At 40.6% G+C, this 16,542-nt stretch overlaps 2 protein-coding genes across 2 annotated transcripts in view; one reads left to right on the forward strand and one right to left on the reverse strand.

The window, feature by feature from the left end:
* Window positions 1–16,542, reverse strand: part of ARHGAP24 (Rho GTPase activating protein 24) — a 250,779-nt gene that overhangs the window by 203,615 nt on the left and 30,622 nt on the right. The window lies entirely within an intron of this gene.
* PRPF31 (pre-mRNA processing factor 31) lies at window positions 9,178–10,493 on the forward strand. The gene is given in 5 exon segments (XM_059471207.1): window positions 9,178–9,182; window positions 9,323–9,657; window positions 9,660–9,877; window positions 9,880–9,982; window positions 9,985–10,493. Coding segments are annotated over 5 exon segments (1,170 nt in total).

Consider the following 16,542-nt stretch of genomic DNA (forward strand, 5'->3'; position numbering starts at 1 on the left):
TCTGCTCTTGAAAAACTTCTCCTGCATCTACTAACCAAGCAGCCCTCGGGTACTAGAGCACACAACTCAGGAATGTTCTCTGGGCATGCCAATATGAGAAAATATTCATGCTCTACTTAATCCAGGGAAACTATATAAACTATAAACTTTGAACTATAGTTAGACTAGATACTAATCTGCAGCCTGAGTTATACTGTGATCCCAGAGTCTTCTCAGTTTCTGAAACAACTCAGAAAGGATATGAAGAGTGTTATTTCTAATTATTTCTAATAGGGAGGCAGACTTTGCAAATATACATCACTGTCATCAAGTAACACTGAGTTTTAAACAGTTAAGGTGTACACTTGGGCTCATCAGAAACTAGGTAGAATATTTCTTTTCTGTTTTTCAAATACTGAAGTTACTTTACACAGCAGAAATGTATCAAGTTTTTTTCATTAGGCTTCTAATGCAGTCATTTTACCTGTACAAATTGACTACAAGAAATGACCAAAACACCTCGGAGATGTAAATCCTTTTAGAAATGAAAACTGGTGTTTTGTGTTCTAACTACAGTTTTTAGATTTTAAAATTGCACATTATTTTGACATTCAAAAAGAAATACATTTAAATGAGATCTGAAATCCCATTAAAACCCCTACAGGCTAAATGCCAGCAATGTTTAACACTAAAATTCTGCTGCAGCAGTATAATCTCTACATCAGTGGAACTGAATAGGTTTGCTTGTAAAACACATGCAACTACACAGATGTCCTTCACTAAAGAAAATATTTAACCCTATTTCCATTACACAGAAGTTTGAATGCCAGTGAATCCAGCATATTAAATATATTTTAATATGTATCATTTTTGTTGGGTTTTCTTATTGTAGCACACACATTACTAAAGGCACAGGGAAATAATAAGTTACATGTTTATAAAATACTCTCAAGTCTGCATAGTAAATGGAAGAAAACATGATTACTGTTTCATTCCAACCAATCAGACATGCTACTAAAAAGTAAAATGGAGAAACTGATTGCACAGGAAAACAAATCAGGAAATTTCTTCAGAGAGCAATAGTTGCTAAATACCAATAAATGCTAAATAATTGGTGTTGTACATGTCATATGGAGCTCTTTGTGAAGGTGGTAAAGTTTAAAGACACATTTACTTAGTAGAAGACTGATGACATCCCTCCATCCAAGCAGTTCAGCTGACCTTACTGCCCCCACAACTGTTTTTTTGTGGGAAAAGTTAATCTCGCTTGGCACCCACAAGAAGGGCAGTAAGCCTGGAAGGAAAGCACAGTAAATACCAGCTGATACATTTTCATCTGTGTGTGTAAAAAGAACCAGCAATTCTTAAGAATTCTGTATAGCAAAGGCAGTCTAGAGTCCTGTTTCTCATTGTATGTATGATTTTTTTAAAATTGAGCCGAGTCACAGATTGTCAAATATAAAATGCTGGCTTTTTAACCTTTGATTTATCCAAATCATAACAGGAAAACTAAATAGATGATAAAACTAATAAGGAATTTGTCTTTTCAGTTTTGCAAAGAAACAGTTTCCCACAATAAAATTGATGCTCTAATTCTAAGCTTCTGAACAAGACATTCTTCTAAAGCTTTGTATCCATTGGTATTATAAATCAGAAGCTTCCAAGTTAATTTCGTTTATTTTAATGTCTTCATCTGGAAAATTTAATGCTTCAACATGCTGTTGTTTTAAATCAGAAAAGAACTTTATTATTACAGCAATGGGGAGGGCTATTGCTGCTTTAATCAGTAAGCTGGATTTTCATCCTGCCTCAGTGTTTGATGAACAAAAAATTTGAAAAATCAGAGCTGATAACATCCATTTCCCAAATGATGAAAACAGGTATACTGCCTATTTCTTTCCATGGATGACACCAAGCCATGTCATACCTAAGGCTCAGACAACTTTGTATCAAAAATAATAGGGTTTGGGTTAGTTTCATTGCTTTTATTCTAAAAATACTGGTAAATTGATTGCAGTTTTTGTTTGTTTTTAATTCTTTAATTCTTGGTGGCTGCTACCTCCAGGGTACATTCTTCCAAAACAATTTTATTAATACAAAGAGTCAAAAAAACTTCCTTTTCCCCTGAGTTTTCATTAAATTACAAGCTAAAATGTGTCCAGAACTCTTGTGATGTGATCCTGGTCCAGACAGTGCTTTATACTGGCTCAGCCCAAACTTTTGCCTTGTGTGAGCCTTTTAAACTCAGCTGATGTTTTTCACCTGCCTCTTGGAGGCTCTCCCTGCCTGTTCAAGCTCACAGCACCTTCCCTCCAGACAGCTCCAGTTAACCCAGGCTGCTGAGGCAGCCTGAGAATGGGTGTGAGGGGAAGAAAAATTGAGAGACAGCAACCACACTGAATCAAGTTTGTTACAGCCGAATATGAGCTCTATTATAAAATAAAGAAAAGCAAGAACAGCTGCAAACACCATACTGACAAAACAAACAAGAACCTAGATAAACTGTTCCAGCTTTACCATTGTGTGACACAGGGAGTTTTGATCTTCACTTAATATCAATGTGCCTAAATCCACTTAGGATTGGTTTAAACTGCATCAGTTTCAAACAAATTCCAGCTGGTGCCACTCAGACACAAAGTGTTCCTGTTTTCTTCTGTCACATGGTTCTCGCTACTACCAAACTTAGTTTTCAGTCTTGACTTTCTGCTTCTACTCCTGTGTCAGACAGAATATCCCCCCAGAAATGTCATGGCAGGGAAGCATGCAGTGAAAGACCCAGCAAGATTATTCTTCACTGATGATATATGAATATTTTAGTTCAGCTTTGTGGAAACACTTGAGATGTAGAACACCTCAACTGTAGGTAGGAGTAAAAGTAAGTGAGCTGTCAAGTTAATTTTTTAAATATTTAACTTGGTAGCCCATGTACTGGCTTGATATACAAAGAAGGAAAATTTATGCTTCCTTTCATCACTAATGTGTTAATATCACTGTGGAGGAGCAGCTGGTCAAATACAGAGCTCAAAGTCAAATTTCAGCCTGTTTTATAAAATCCAGGTGCCTGAAATCAGACAACCAACAACAAATAAAACCACAAAAGCCCTCCAAACAAAGAACAACCCACAAAGCCAAAACAAAAACTAGAAGAGCCATACCCAATACATATAAAAGTAATTCCAGATGTTCTCAGAGTTTCCTGAATCATTTTTGTGCTTTCCTCCCTCACAAAGAAAGGTGCTTACCAAGTTACCTGTATTTTCACCTATCCTGAAACCATCAAGTTATCATCAAATTAGCCATGAAAAAAATGAGTAAACTGTGAAAATTTCCAGTGTCTGAAAATATAGCTGCCTGTTGTTTGCAACATCCTGTGTACACGCAGGGAATGGGGAGAGGAAAAAGATGTAAGTACAGCAAATAAAATGAAGGCTGTTAGGAAGGAGAGCACTGCATTAATATGCTGATAATCTGGCTCATAATAGCCCTTTAAGGGGTTTTGATACACAAGATGAAAGGAAAAGTTGATCAAGAGAGAATAAATTACTTTCAGTGTTACCAGAGAGACTTTTTTCCACTAATGCTACAGCTATCTAACAGTATGGTTAGGGCAAACAGTAAAGAAACTACCAAAGATTTTGCAATATACTGAGCCAAAAATATTACATTACTGTGTTTTAAGGCACTTTTAGACACAGTACTTGAGCTGTTTACTGAGCAGTCCACAAGCAGCCTACTCAGATATTTGATTTTATCAGCATAGGCCACCCACATCTGACCCAGTAAAAGTGCACATGTGCAAGAAGAATCCCCCAAAAACAGTGCATCTTTTTTTTATACTCTGACCTTTAGCAAACAAAACCTCTTTTCTGTCATGTTCATACAGAAAGAAATCCAGTACACAATTTCATGGAAAGTACACTGGGAACATTTCTTGTATCACTGAGCATGGCATTAAGTCAACACAGGAATTTCTTCTGAGACTTGTCAATGCCTCAGCATTTCTTTTAGTTCCAAGTTTGTGGAAGAATATCAATACAAAATGTTCACACATCACATATGTACTTAATGTGTTCAGTCTGGCAAGGTAGACCTGAGACTCCCTGAGAAAAAATGAAAGGACAAAGAATTGTTCATTGAAGGTGGTGCTGGACAACACACGCTGACAATTACTGTGTGATCTGCAAATGTGGATTTTGCTTAGGTTTCCCTTACAGCAGAGGCAGGATGAAAAATAACAAACTATGCTTCATCTTTTTTCTTTTTCCAAAACCTACAATTTATTCATAGAAAAACACTTGCAGGCAATCTGTAAGGTTTCAGAACAGGGAGGGTAGGGAGAAATAGAGCCTAAAGCAGCAAAAAACAAAAATTAAAAAGAAAAATTAAATGCAGTGAACAAAGCTCCATCAACCATCAGAGAACCACCACCATGTTTCAGTTTGGTTTAGAAACCATAGCCTGCACTGACTGAACAATTTGGTTTATACTTTCAACTTATTCCTCATGTGGGGATCCAGTTCTCGTGTCTCAAGTCAAACAAGAGTACCTAGGTGAGAATAAACCCTTGGCATAAAATGAACATATAATGTTCCTGTATACTGTACTGAAAGGAACTTTCTCTCCTAGACACAGAAAAAGTGAAAAATAAACAGTTCTACTGCAAAAGTATTTGCAGCACCACACAATTCTCATGCTTATCAGTCAGCACAGACCTGAGTGGAGACACCAGGGATATGGAGAGCAGTGGGATGTAAGGACTTCCATCAGATACAGGAACACCCACAGGAACAGGTCATGGGGAAACTGAGCTCTGCTGTGGTCAGCGTTGTGTTTATGTAACACCTACAGGGAAAATCAGTTTTGCTTACTGTAATTAGCAGCCAAGATGCCTTCCCTTCCTTCAAGCAACAGTTTAGACAGATACTATCAGAAGACAGGAAACTTAGCTAAGGATTTAAAAAAAAAAAAATCACATTGCTAATAAGATCATATTCAACATTAAAGAATGAGCAGCATGAACAGCCTTTTGTGGATTAGATGGCATATTGCAATTGTGCCTCCAAGCAAACTGGGCGGCAGAAAATGCTGTGTAGTAAGCAACTAATAAAAGCACCCAGCACACAAGTGCTGAAAGATTGCCTCACCTCTTTTATGCAGTGACTCTTGGTGTATACACCTAGACACCTTGATTTGCTCATCTCTTTAGATTTTTTATGACATAATGATCATCTCAAGCCATTTGAAAGTGCAACAAAGGGGGGATATCCATGAGCAACTTCTTTGTTAAGCACAGCAAGTGTCCATAGTGACTCACCACACTCATCCATTTTTCTCTACCTGAATAAAAACATGCCACTAAAACAGGAAATTACAAGTTTCAAAGGTGCTAAGTATAAAGTCTTAAGAGGCCATGAAAAATTCTGTCACTATTCATTTTTGTATTTCGTTTGACTCACACAATCTGTCTCCATGACTTTACAGTGTAGCTTCAACAACTAATCCTACAACCACATTTGAACTGTAGAGGAACAAGATAGGTCTAACAGCCCATTAAATAGCAATGGCACTTTGTTTCCCATATGAATGATACTTTCTCCTGCCTATTAATATTTCATTATACCAAGTCTGTTTACCAAACGTTCAGATCAAATGTTAGGGAACAAGATGTTATAGTCTACATTTTATTAGCAGTGTGGAGTACGCATTTTGTAGGAAGAATGGCAAGCTGTACGCTCAGTTATCTAGTTGGATAGCACAGTGATGGCTGATAAAAGCTTCTCCTTGCACCCTACAGGTTGTTTCCAGAACTGTTAGGGTCTGGCTATAATATTAGCTCCAAATAAACATCTCATTATTTTGCTCAGTTCTGCTCAACAATCCCTTTTCAAAAACACACCGAACCCCATCAAAACTTATTCAGTTTTCTATTTTCTGATTTTGTATGTCTCACACTATGCAATTCATTCAGATGGTGACCAAGGGATTTAGTGTTGAGGTCAAACATAAGTTACAGAAGAAAAAAAAATTTCATGCTGAGAAAAACTGCTTCTTGATGTGTACTTAATTTTTAATGCAGCATGCACTTGGAAGCCATGAGAGAGTTAAACCTGCCCCAGACCTCAGCAGCTGCTCTGTGCACTTCCGAAATAACCTTGGGAAGGAGCTAGCAACAATCTGTGTCCCAGCTCCCAGAATGCCAGGCATTCACACATCACAGCAACAGATGCTCCATTACAGCACTGCAGCTTTCTGTGCTGGCACACTTTCATTTGTTGCCAGCCATCACCCCCCCACTGACCTCCTCCAGACCTCAGATCAAAAACAAAGCGGGGGAAACTGCAGTCAGCATCCCAGAGAAAATGCAGCTTTCCCTCAGAATGATGTACCTGACACACCAAAACCAGAAGCACTCCAGAGTTCAGCTACAGTCACATAAGTATCACACAATGACACTGTCATTAAGACAGTGCTTACATTAGTAAAATTAGCATATAACAATTGAACCTGGCAGAACTCTTTCCATCCCAAGAAAAGAGCACCAAATTTTCCCTGTTACTTCATCATCACAAAAAAATATGTGATTGGCCCATACAAAACCAAGAAGGACATCCTGGTTGTTCAAATAGGTCACGAGATTTCCACAGATATTGCTGGAAGGGATGGCCCTTAACTTCAGCCTCACTCCTAAGAATCTTGGAAAATATAATGCTGTTTATCAGTACCCCAGACAGCTGGGGTGAAGTTTCTATTTCCACAGACCTTCTGTGTCACGACTGATACTGAATTTTTTTTTCCTGCATTATGAAGGGATCTCAAAGTAAAATCTTCCCAAGCACATGGAACAGTCCCCACATTAGTTCCTTTTCACATAAGTGTTTGCCAAAAAGATGATACTCATGGGAAAATATTTTTTTACACTCAACTAGGAATGTTCAAACAAGTTCATTCCTATAACTGTAGGAAAATTATGACACAGAGCAAGCATGAGAATGAATGCAAACAAACCCTATCTGTGAACTTACACCTGAAATAATGTACACATAACTGGTATAGAGAATTCAGATACTAATTAACAGAAGGAGCAGCAATGCTTGATTTTTTTTGCCAAAACATGCTTAAGACACTTAACCTAGAGTTGGTTATGTAACCTGAAATACCCTAGCCTTAAATCTCCTTCCCTTCTATAACCTGCTCTTACCTACAGTAAAAAGGTATCTGTACCTGAAAGACAGTGTGCATCAGTTCATACTCTTTGTTTCAGAATTTCTATCCCTTGTAAGCAAACAGATCTGAAACTCAAGCCAAAAAACAAGTCCCTGAACTGGTATACAGCAGTTTTCAATATATAGCATACAGTGCTCAAGCAACTTTGCATTAGCACAGCCAAAAAAAACCTCTGAGCTTTAGAGTGCTCCCATGGCATCTGATGTGGAAATCTTCAGGCAGAAGATGAAGGGTGGGAGAATGACCAGCAAACAATGGGTGGCAGCCACCTCCAGTCCTCCAGCTCCTCACCTAATGAGCTCACCAGCCAAAAGTCCTATAAAGCATGTCCCACTAGGTCTGCATTTTTTATGGGCCCTCTGGGAATCCAGACAGAGGTCATCTCTATGGTCACTCTGTCGTGCAGCTATTCCAGGAAGCTGGAACAACTGAAAACATTACACTTGGGCAGAGAAGTGTCAGGAGGCTGAGCTGTTTCATTCATGGGCCTGACAAGTTCATGTGAGGGGATTTTGTGGCCTTTTGTCTCCTCTGTTCTTTTCTTCTGCTCTGTCCTGGCAGGTGGCACTAATAATCCTTTTGTGGATTTCACTTGGTCTGACCTCTGTTTAGGGGGGAGACTACAGTAAATCGTCTGGAAGGACCAGGGAGGAGCCTGGGTGTTATTCCAGCACCAGCTCTGCCTGTTTTAGAGAGAGCCCCCAGAGAGCTGCACAGGTGGAACATTTGAGAGAGCATTTACAGCAGTGCTCCTTTTGATAGGTGTTTCTTAGTGGCCAGTTTCCATAATGAAGGAAATAATCCTTGCAATCCCCCATTTAAGACAGGACGTGTACACACAAACAGATCAGTTTTTTTTTTCAGTCCCATCAACAGAATATCAAGTGGCAGCAAAAACGGCACAAAATGTTCTGCCCCATAAAAATCTCAGATGTTAATGAAACCATAACAATTGCCAGGGAGCCAGCTTCCCTGTGTTCTGGGAAAGCAAACACGGATTTGATGTGCCAAGGGTCTCATATTCCATCAAAAACAAACAGCTTCAAGGGTTAAAGTCAGCAGCAGGCAGATGTGCTGCCTTTTCCCATCAGCCACCCATATCCTGTGCCAAGTCTGCTTGAGACCACAGTGAGAACCCACTGGAAGTCAGCTGAGGCAGCTTATGAATCTCTTGCATAGCACAGCTCTGGAAACATTCATCCTTCCCTCAACAGCTGTCTTCAGAAGATCTTCAAGGAATAATTTGGGATACAGAGGCAATTGGACAATGAAACCCTCAGATCATGGCTATAAATACTGCCTTTCCCCACTGCTATTTTAGTTAAGGGCCAGTCATGCCACCCTTACACATACTATTCAATTCACTTGCATTAACTACTCAGAAAATGTGTTACTAATTAATTAACTTCCCAAAAGCTCATTTAGCTCCTAATTCCACCAGCTTTCACGTAAGATGCCCAGCTGTCATACGTCTCAGAGCCTATATCTCAAATGGACAGAACAAAGTGTCTCCCAGATGTCTCTTGGGAAATTTTCTGGAGCTGATGCCTTCTACAACCTAGAAATGAAACAACACACACTTCAAGTTATGTTAGTGTCAAAGGTAATATGGAAGCTGGTCTTCATTGAAGGCCTCCAGAAGCAGTTATGGAGAAATGTCCATAGATGTCCACCCCTCACACGAGTGCACACAGTTTTACAAGTTTAGTAAATTAGCATAATTGTCAAAACCCACCAATTAGGAGCACAAGGGGTGATGCAGTCAGAAGTGAGAGGAAAGCTAATGTCTTTACAAACAATTTGATGGGTGAAGGTACAGCCATTGACATCTTTGAGAAGAGTCCTAAAGTCTCTACTAAGTTTGGGCAACAGGTTTGTTGCAGAGCCCAGAGACCTTGGCTCCAGGTTCAGACAAGATAAACAGTCTACACAGGCGTGAACTTTGGGGTAAAGTAACAAGTTCGAGGAGGAAACATGTGGTAGGCTGTTCAGGAAGGCTCTACCTCCCTAGTGTCACTGAAACTGCAGGAAAACCAAAAGCCCTCCAGCAATATGTTTAGTCTTAGAGAATCAAGGCATTGCTTTTTCTGGCATCAGAAATCATTTCATCCACACATAGCCCAGAAAAATATTCCAAACATTCCCTGAAGCTGGAGTTGCTGGTGCCCAATGCCCCAGATTACATTCGAACCATCAAGGAATTGAAGAGTTCCCTGGATAAATGTAAGAACGAGAACACGCAGCAGATCTTGACCAACACCACCATCATGGTGGTCAGCATGGTGGCAAGGGGGCAGCAACTGTCGGAGGAGCTGGGCAGGATTGAGGACACATGTGACTTGGTGCTGGCCCTGTGCTGGGCCAAGCTGTGCATCTGTGAGTACGTGGAGTCCCGGGTGCCCTTCATCACTCCCAACCTCTCCCTCATCCTCGGGGCCTCCATGGCTGCCAAGATCAGGGGGTGGCAGGGGGCCTGACCCTGCTTTCCAAGCTGCAACATCCTCCTGCTGGGAGCTTCTCCTCCACCTCTGTCCTGCCCCACACCAGCTTCATCCACCACAGCAACATTGCCCAGGCCCGGCCACTGGATTTGAGGAGGAAGGAGGCACAGCTCATGGCGGCCAAGTGCACGCTGGCAGCCAGCGGGGACAGCTGCCATGAGAGCAGGGCAGGAAGGCAGGGTACAAGCTGAGGGAGGGGACTGAGTGCAAGTTGGACAAGTGGCAGGAGCCCGCCCCGCTGAAGCCACTGCCAGCGCTGCTGGATGGGCTTAGGGAGAGGGGAAGGGCCAATGGTAGCGGAAGCTGAAGGAACGCTTGGGGCTGAGGGAAGAGGCCAACAGAATGAGCTTTGGGGAGGTGGAGGAGGACATCTACCAGGAAGAGCTCGGGTTTAGCCTGGGCCACCCGGGCAAGGCCAGTGGTGGCCACCTGCGCCAGACTCTGGTCAACAAGGCCACCAAGGCCCGGATCAGGAAAGCCCTGCAGAGGACACTGCAGAAGCAGAGTGTCATCCACAGGGGAAAATCCACAATCCAGGACCACAGCTCAGGGATGGCCTCGAGCATGGCCTTTACCCCCCTTCAGGAGTTGGAGATTGTGAACCTACAGGCAGCCAGGAAGAAAGTGGCTGAGGCCAACCAGAAATATTTCTCCTGCATGGCCACGTTTGTCAAGGTGAAGGGGAACAAAAATGGGATCCCCAAATCCCCAAGGATTCCCCCCCAGTGTCACTTTGCCAAATTTTTAGAAATATTAGAATTTGTGGTTGGAGCATCTTGGGGGGATTGAGGGTGTCACCCTGATATTTTATGAAAAACCCCTTCACCAGGATTTTTCTCCTGAGAAGCTGACAAGCCTCAGAAACAAAATGTAAACAATAATTATCTGATTGCTTGGAATGTGGTTTGGAGGTTGTTTACCAACAGGTGCATCTTTGATTGGTTCCATATGAATTGTTTTTACTTAATGACCAATCCCAGTCCAGCTGTGTCAGACTCTCTGATCAGTCACAAGTTTTTATTATCATTCTTGTCCAGCCTTCTGATATCTCCTTTCTCTTTCTTTAGTATAGTTTTAGTCTATCTTTTCTTTTTAATATCATAATATAATAAATCTGAGAACTCGGAGTCAATTCTCATCTCTTGTGTCGTCCTGGGGACCCTCATCACAACACTGCAACAATTGGTGACCACATGAGGGGGTCAGGAAGTCCTGAAGGGATTTTGGACGGATTTTGGGGGGTCCTAAATAGAATTTGGGAGTCCCAAGGAAAAAAAAAATTAAAATATATAGGTTACAGAGTTACAAATATAGTGTAAAGAATGCAGAGGATACATAAAACAAAAAAAGGCAAAAAATCAATAGGCATCACACCCACACAGTACTTTGGTGTTTAAGAAGTCACCATGGTAACATCTGCACTGCAGCCCAGAATGAAGCAGGCCTTGCTACAAGTCCTCTGCTAGAACTACTGGAGCCTGACTTTTTATTCCTTACAGTACATCAGGGCTAAAATATCAGCCCAAAAAGGAGACAACAAAACCCTGGCCACTAAGCAGTACATTTAATGAGCAAATAACTGTAGGTTTTCCTGGGCATTCAATTGACTGAATCTTATGCAAGAAACTTAAACCAACAGAAACTGATTAAGAGCTGGGCCTGGATTATGTTGGGCTTGTAAATTTTACAGCCTCAAAATCCATCTAGAACTACAGATGACAAGCTCCTATATTAGTACAGCTTCCTAAAATGAGAAATATGTTCCTGGGAGAGCGCATCACATTAAGCTGTACACAGGTCTCATTTCTCAAGTTGTTTTTTTTTAATATCTCAAAAAAATATATATATAGTCTCCCTGTAATCCTAAGAGTCCTCTCCATCCCCTTGAAATCCATCACCCATGGCACCATGAATTCTGGAGCACCTGCATGTGTTTGGTTTGTTAACACAAGCCCTGTTTATTTTCTGTCACTTGGAGCAGGCAGCTGCTCACACACTCTGCACCAGTGAGCCCTGGCTCCCTGTGTCCTTAACTCTCCCACTTTAATCCCAGAAGAGGGCTGATGTGCAAGATACTGACCTTATCTTCTAAAGCAAGATGTGGAAATACAAACATGTTCCATAACAGCAGCTTGGGAAGAGTTATTTGAGAGAAGGAGCAAATTCCTGTCTGCTTTGCTGTATCACCACAAAACATTGAAAGACACCGCCTCTGACATCGTCTCCTGTGCCTGGCACAAGGTGCTAAACAAGCCTTCATAACATGAAAAGGCTTCTCAATCATTACTGACTTAAAGATTGTGGGTAATATCAGATTTAAAAACACCTGCAGAGTTTTCTTTCCACCATAGCATTATTCCATGTTCTACCTCATGGTGCAATATAATGGTAAATACCAACTCTGCAATCATGGATTAAGAAAACCAAAGAGGCATTTATCAATTTTCTCAGTGCCTTTTTTTAAAATAATCAGCTCAAAAGACACTTTATCTTCTGTATCAAAACCAATAGCTAATTGAGAAAGCTAAAAAAATAATTCATTTCAGCCAATGCCAGACACTTCTGTATCCATCACAAAATTCAAATATCACTGAAGCCAAAGACCAGTAAAATAGAAGTTATCCTACAGAGACACATGCCTTTATACGCCATTACGTACAGCTGTCATTGTTGCATTTAGTGAAAAAAGTGTAATGGCTCTGCTTACAAGGAAATTTTGTAATTCTAAATTTCTTTTGAACCATTCTTCCAGTTCCTTCAACTGCCAGTCCTTGTGGCTTTTGTTATGCAGGCCCTAGGAATACACAGACCAGCTGCAATACACAGACAGCTGGGATCCTGTTTCACTTTCTGCCTTATCTTATGGATCTACAACCACTTAATGTCAACCTTCAGAAAATCAATCCAGATCACACCCTTTGAAGCACAGCACGATGCTTTCTGCAATTTGCTTTTGTGGGGAACTTCTGCACAAGTCCAGGCCTCCATCAGCTGCATGTTTCCTCCCAACATCTGTGGCACTGGAAACATCAGACCAGATACCTTGAAAACTATTAATAACAGAATGAGGTAGCTATAACAAACAAAAGAGCAGTAAATATGCCCAGCTGGTTCCAGTTCTCCTCTTACCCCTAACTTGCATTTTGTTCCACCTTTCTCATGCCATAAAGTCAGCTTCCTTGCATACACACTTTCTGTTTATAATTTGGAGTCAATGCAGAAGTTGCTCACAATTAGGAATTACATTTTTCTGATGACATTAACTTCTGCTTATTTCAAAACAAAATTCTACATGTCCTGAGTTCCTCTTAAAAATGTTTATAAATCATTCCACAAGGGGTTTTTTTGGAAATCATGATAACTTGGCTGTGTACACATACCTCTCCCACTGTTTATAGCAAGGTTTGTGACAGCTTTTTGCTGCTTTCCTAAGAAAAGTAAAGTTCATCTATTTCCCAAAAAAAGCAGTCTATTGACTTGTAAAAGCGAAGCAGCTGAAGAGTACTTTTGACATCCTGCATTATCTGGCAGCTGGCTACTAAAAAATGTTCCCAAATACTCAGCTTGAACATAGCAATTTAATACCAAATGCAACAAGCTTAAAAGTAACGTTTTGAAGACAGATTTTTGAAAGAACCACAACAGAGTGAATTCAGAGAAGGGCAATGGACCTGGGGAAGGGTCTAGAGAACAAGAAGAGAAGCTCAAGGGGCTGGGGTTGTTTAGCCTGGACAAGAGAAGACTCAGGGGACACCTTATCAGTCTCTACAACTGCATGAAAGGAGGTGGTAGAAAAATGGGGGTTGGTATGTTCCCCAAGACAACCAGCAGCAGGGTGAGAGGAAATGGTCTGAAGCCAGGCCAGGGGAGGTTCAGGCTGGAAATCAGGATGAATTTTTTCACTGAAAGGGTAATTGAGCATTGGAATGGGCTGCCCAGGGAGTGGTGGAGTGTTTTGAGAAACAACTGAATGTGGCAGTCAGTGCTGTGGTCTTTGGTCAAAGGTTGTGCTTGATCCTGGAGGCCTTTTCCAGCCTTAAGGATTCAATGAAGTCACAGCATGAGCTAAGAGAAACATAATTGTGTGTCAGTGCTGCCAGAGCAGCTTTAACTGAACCCTGCCATGGTCAGACATTGTTTATATTAATTACAATTAACATTATGCTAATTAAAAGCTCTCTGTCAAAGCAGAGCTCATAGCAAGAGGCATTGATGTAGAAATGGACAGCCCTGCTCTGTGTTCTGTAAAGATAAGTGCTTTCTTTTGCCAAGCCAAGAATCAAAGTCAACCCTCAACACTAACATTCTTACCAATAACTTGGTCCCTTAATAGAAAGAATATTCAATTAATTATTTACACTTCTTTATTGCATTATTTTACCAAGTTTGTTAAAAATACAAATCTTAACCTCCACCCTACCTCACTCAGAGAAGTATTAGAGATGTACAAGTATCACCTTGTCCTTCTCAGTTATTTAAAAACAACACAAAGACCCCTGACTTGCACTCACCATTGCGTGCAGTGGGCGCACAATTGCCAACTCTAAAAGGCATTCATTTCTCTGCCTGCACTGTTCTCAAACCCTGGCAGAACAGAAGGAAAACTATCTATAGGATATGGGAACATCCCTGTTGTGCTCATCCAGTAATAGTGGCACACAGCAGATGACAGAGTGGCTTCTATTTTGAGGTTATTGGAATTCCAGTGTATTTTAAATTCAACACCACAGCAAACTCATGTACACTTGATGCTTCTGTAAACTAAACTAAGGCTCCTCAACTCATCCTCTTCAGGACAAAAGTCATTGTTAGAACACACCATCTCCTGCCAGCACTCAAATAATTTAAACTATCTCTAATACCTACACATGCTACAAGTGAAGCAAAAGACCCACCTCTAATTTTAAACTCTGGAGTTAAAGCCTAGTGATAGATCAAGTTAAGCAAGCTGCAAGCCAGTATTAAGGGAATTTTAAGTCCGTAAGGGGAATTTTCAGGTTAAAAAGGCATCAACACCACAGAAAGCTTTGCTGGTATCATTTTAGCAGAGGTTGCCATTTTAAAGTCATACGTATAAAAAGCTGCTTTTATCAAATCGAGTGTTGCGCCTGCTTTTATGCACATATTTTAACGGGACTATCAGTGAAGAAGATACTGAAAACATGCAAGTCTAAAACTGAAGACCAGTTAAATGTGTCTTGAATCAGGCCGTGGCAAATCCCAAGTGCTTAATGGGCTTTTTCATGCAGACACAATCTTCACAAATCAGCCTATTTTTACAAATAATACTATAAAGCCTAGAATTCCTCACATTTTATAGCCCAGAACATGAAATTAATTATGAGTTTCTACAAAAAAGGACAGCATTCTGAGAGTCCATTTTTTTTTTTTCCACACCTGAACAAAAACCTTTTCTTTTAACTGTAGCAAAACTACAAGGTTTCAATCTCACATAGTAGATGCTTACAGAGGGAATGGTTAGAGCCTGCTCCAAACAGCAGAGGACTGAGGTGGAAGAGACCTCTGGAGATAATCCAATGCACCTATTTCACATAGGTTATCTACAACAGACTGTCTGGGACCAGGTTAATATGGGGTTTGAATAGCCCAAGAATGGAGATTTCACAGTCTTTGAGAAACCTCTGATCCTTCTTGACCATTTTCACAGGAGAAAGATTTCTTATCTGTTGCCTTTTGCCCTTTCACTGGTGTAAGGCAGAGCAATTTAGCTCTGTCACCTTTAATGCCTGTAAATGATGACATTTTCTTTTACTCAGAGGACCTCCCATAAAACCAAAGTTGAATTACCTAAATAAAAACCAGTTAAAATTTCAAGGAAAACTTTTAGATTAAAAACCCATCTGAATAAAAGAGATGATTCAACCTCTGAAATTCTCAGCTCCCACAGTCTTTGCACAGGAGAGTGAGCAGCACTTCCAGCCTCTTTCCAAGACCTGCACAATTTACTCAGTGGGTACAAAGATAAAGGGATGTACAATTGCTATAAACAGACACAGACTGAGCAGCAGGTACAAAAACAGCCTGAAGCTCCAAAATTCCGATTTAGCCTTGAAACAAATGTGAGCTTAGTGAGTTCCCAGGGAAGAGCAGTCTGCCTCACAGGTTATCCAGGCAACACAGAATTGGTTGGGTTTGTTGTTTTGTTTGGTTTTTTCCCCAAACTTTCTTGTATTATAAACTTGAATAGACTTTAGTTAGACACACTACCAAAACTAACCACTACTATGATCTGGAGACAGGATAAACTTGAGATGGCTGTGCTCAGTTAGCAGCTTCCCTACTCTACTGCTAAATCCAAAACCCTCCCTCAAAAAAGACAGTAAAAGTTGTGTTGTTTTTTTTTTTTTAAGAAAACACTAAATGGGCATAGTCCAACAGTTTAAGCTGTGCCCATAAAGTACAATTATTTTATCATACCACTAAAAAAAATTAAAAGAAAATATAAAGGACTTAATATAGAGAAGTACAAGAAAAGCATTGCTTTTCTAATGAAATGGCAAGACTAAAATACTCACAACATCTTCTCACTCACTTAGCAGATGCTACCTGCAGTCAAGTTCACACAGAATCCTGCACCATGTGTTTAAAGCTAGACTCAATAAGCTCAAGAAAACATTGACTAATACTCATTTCTGCTCTTGCAAAGGGAAGGACATGATAGGATCAAAGGATTAGACATCAGCTCCATTAAAGCACCAAACTATGTTAGTGTTTTCCTGCAGGTGTTATGACAGCGTAGGACAGGTAGCTATCTAAATAAGCTTAAGCTTGAGGTTCTTCGCAACTCCTAACAAACTTCCTTCTCTCTGCCCTGCTG

The sequence above is a fragment of the Ammospiza nelsoni genome, chromosome 4 (genome assembly GCF_027579445.1).
Source record: "Ammospiza nelsoni isolate bAmmNel1 chromosome 4, bAmmNel1.pri, whole genome shotgun sequence".
Lineage (NCBI taxonomy): Eukaryota > Metazoa > Chordata > Aves > Passeriformes > Passerellidae > Ammospiza > Ammospiza nelsoni.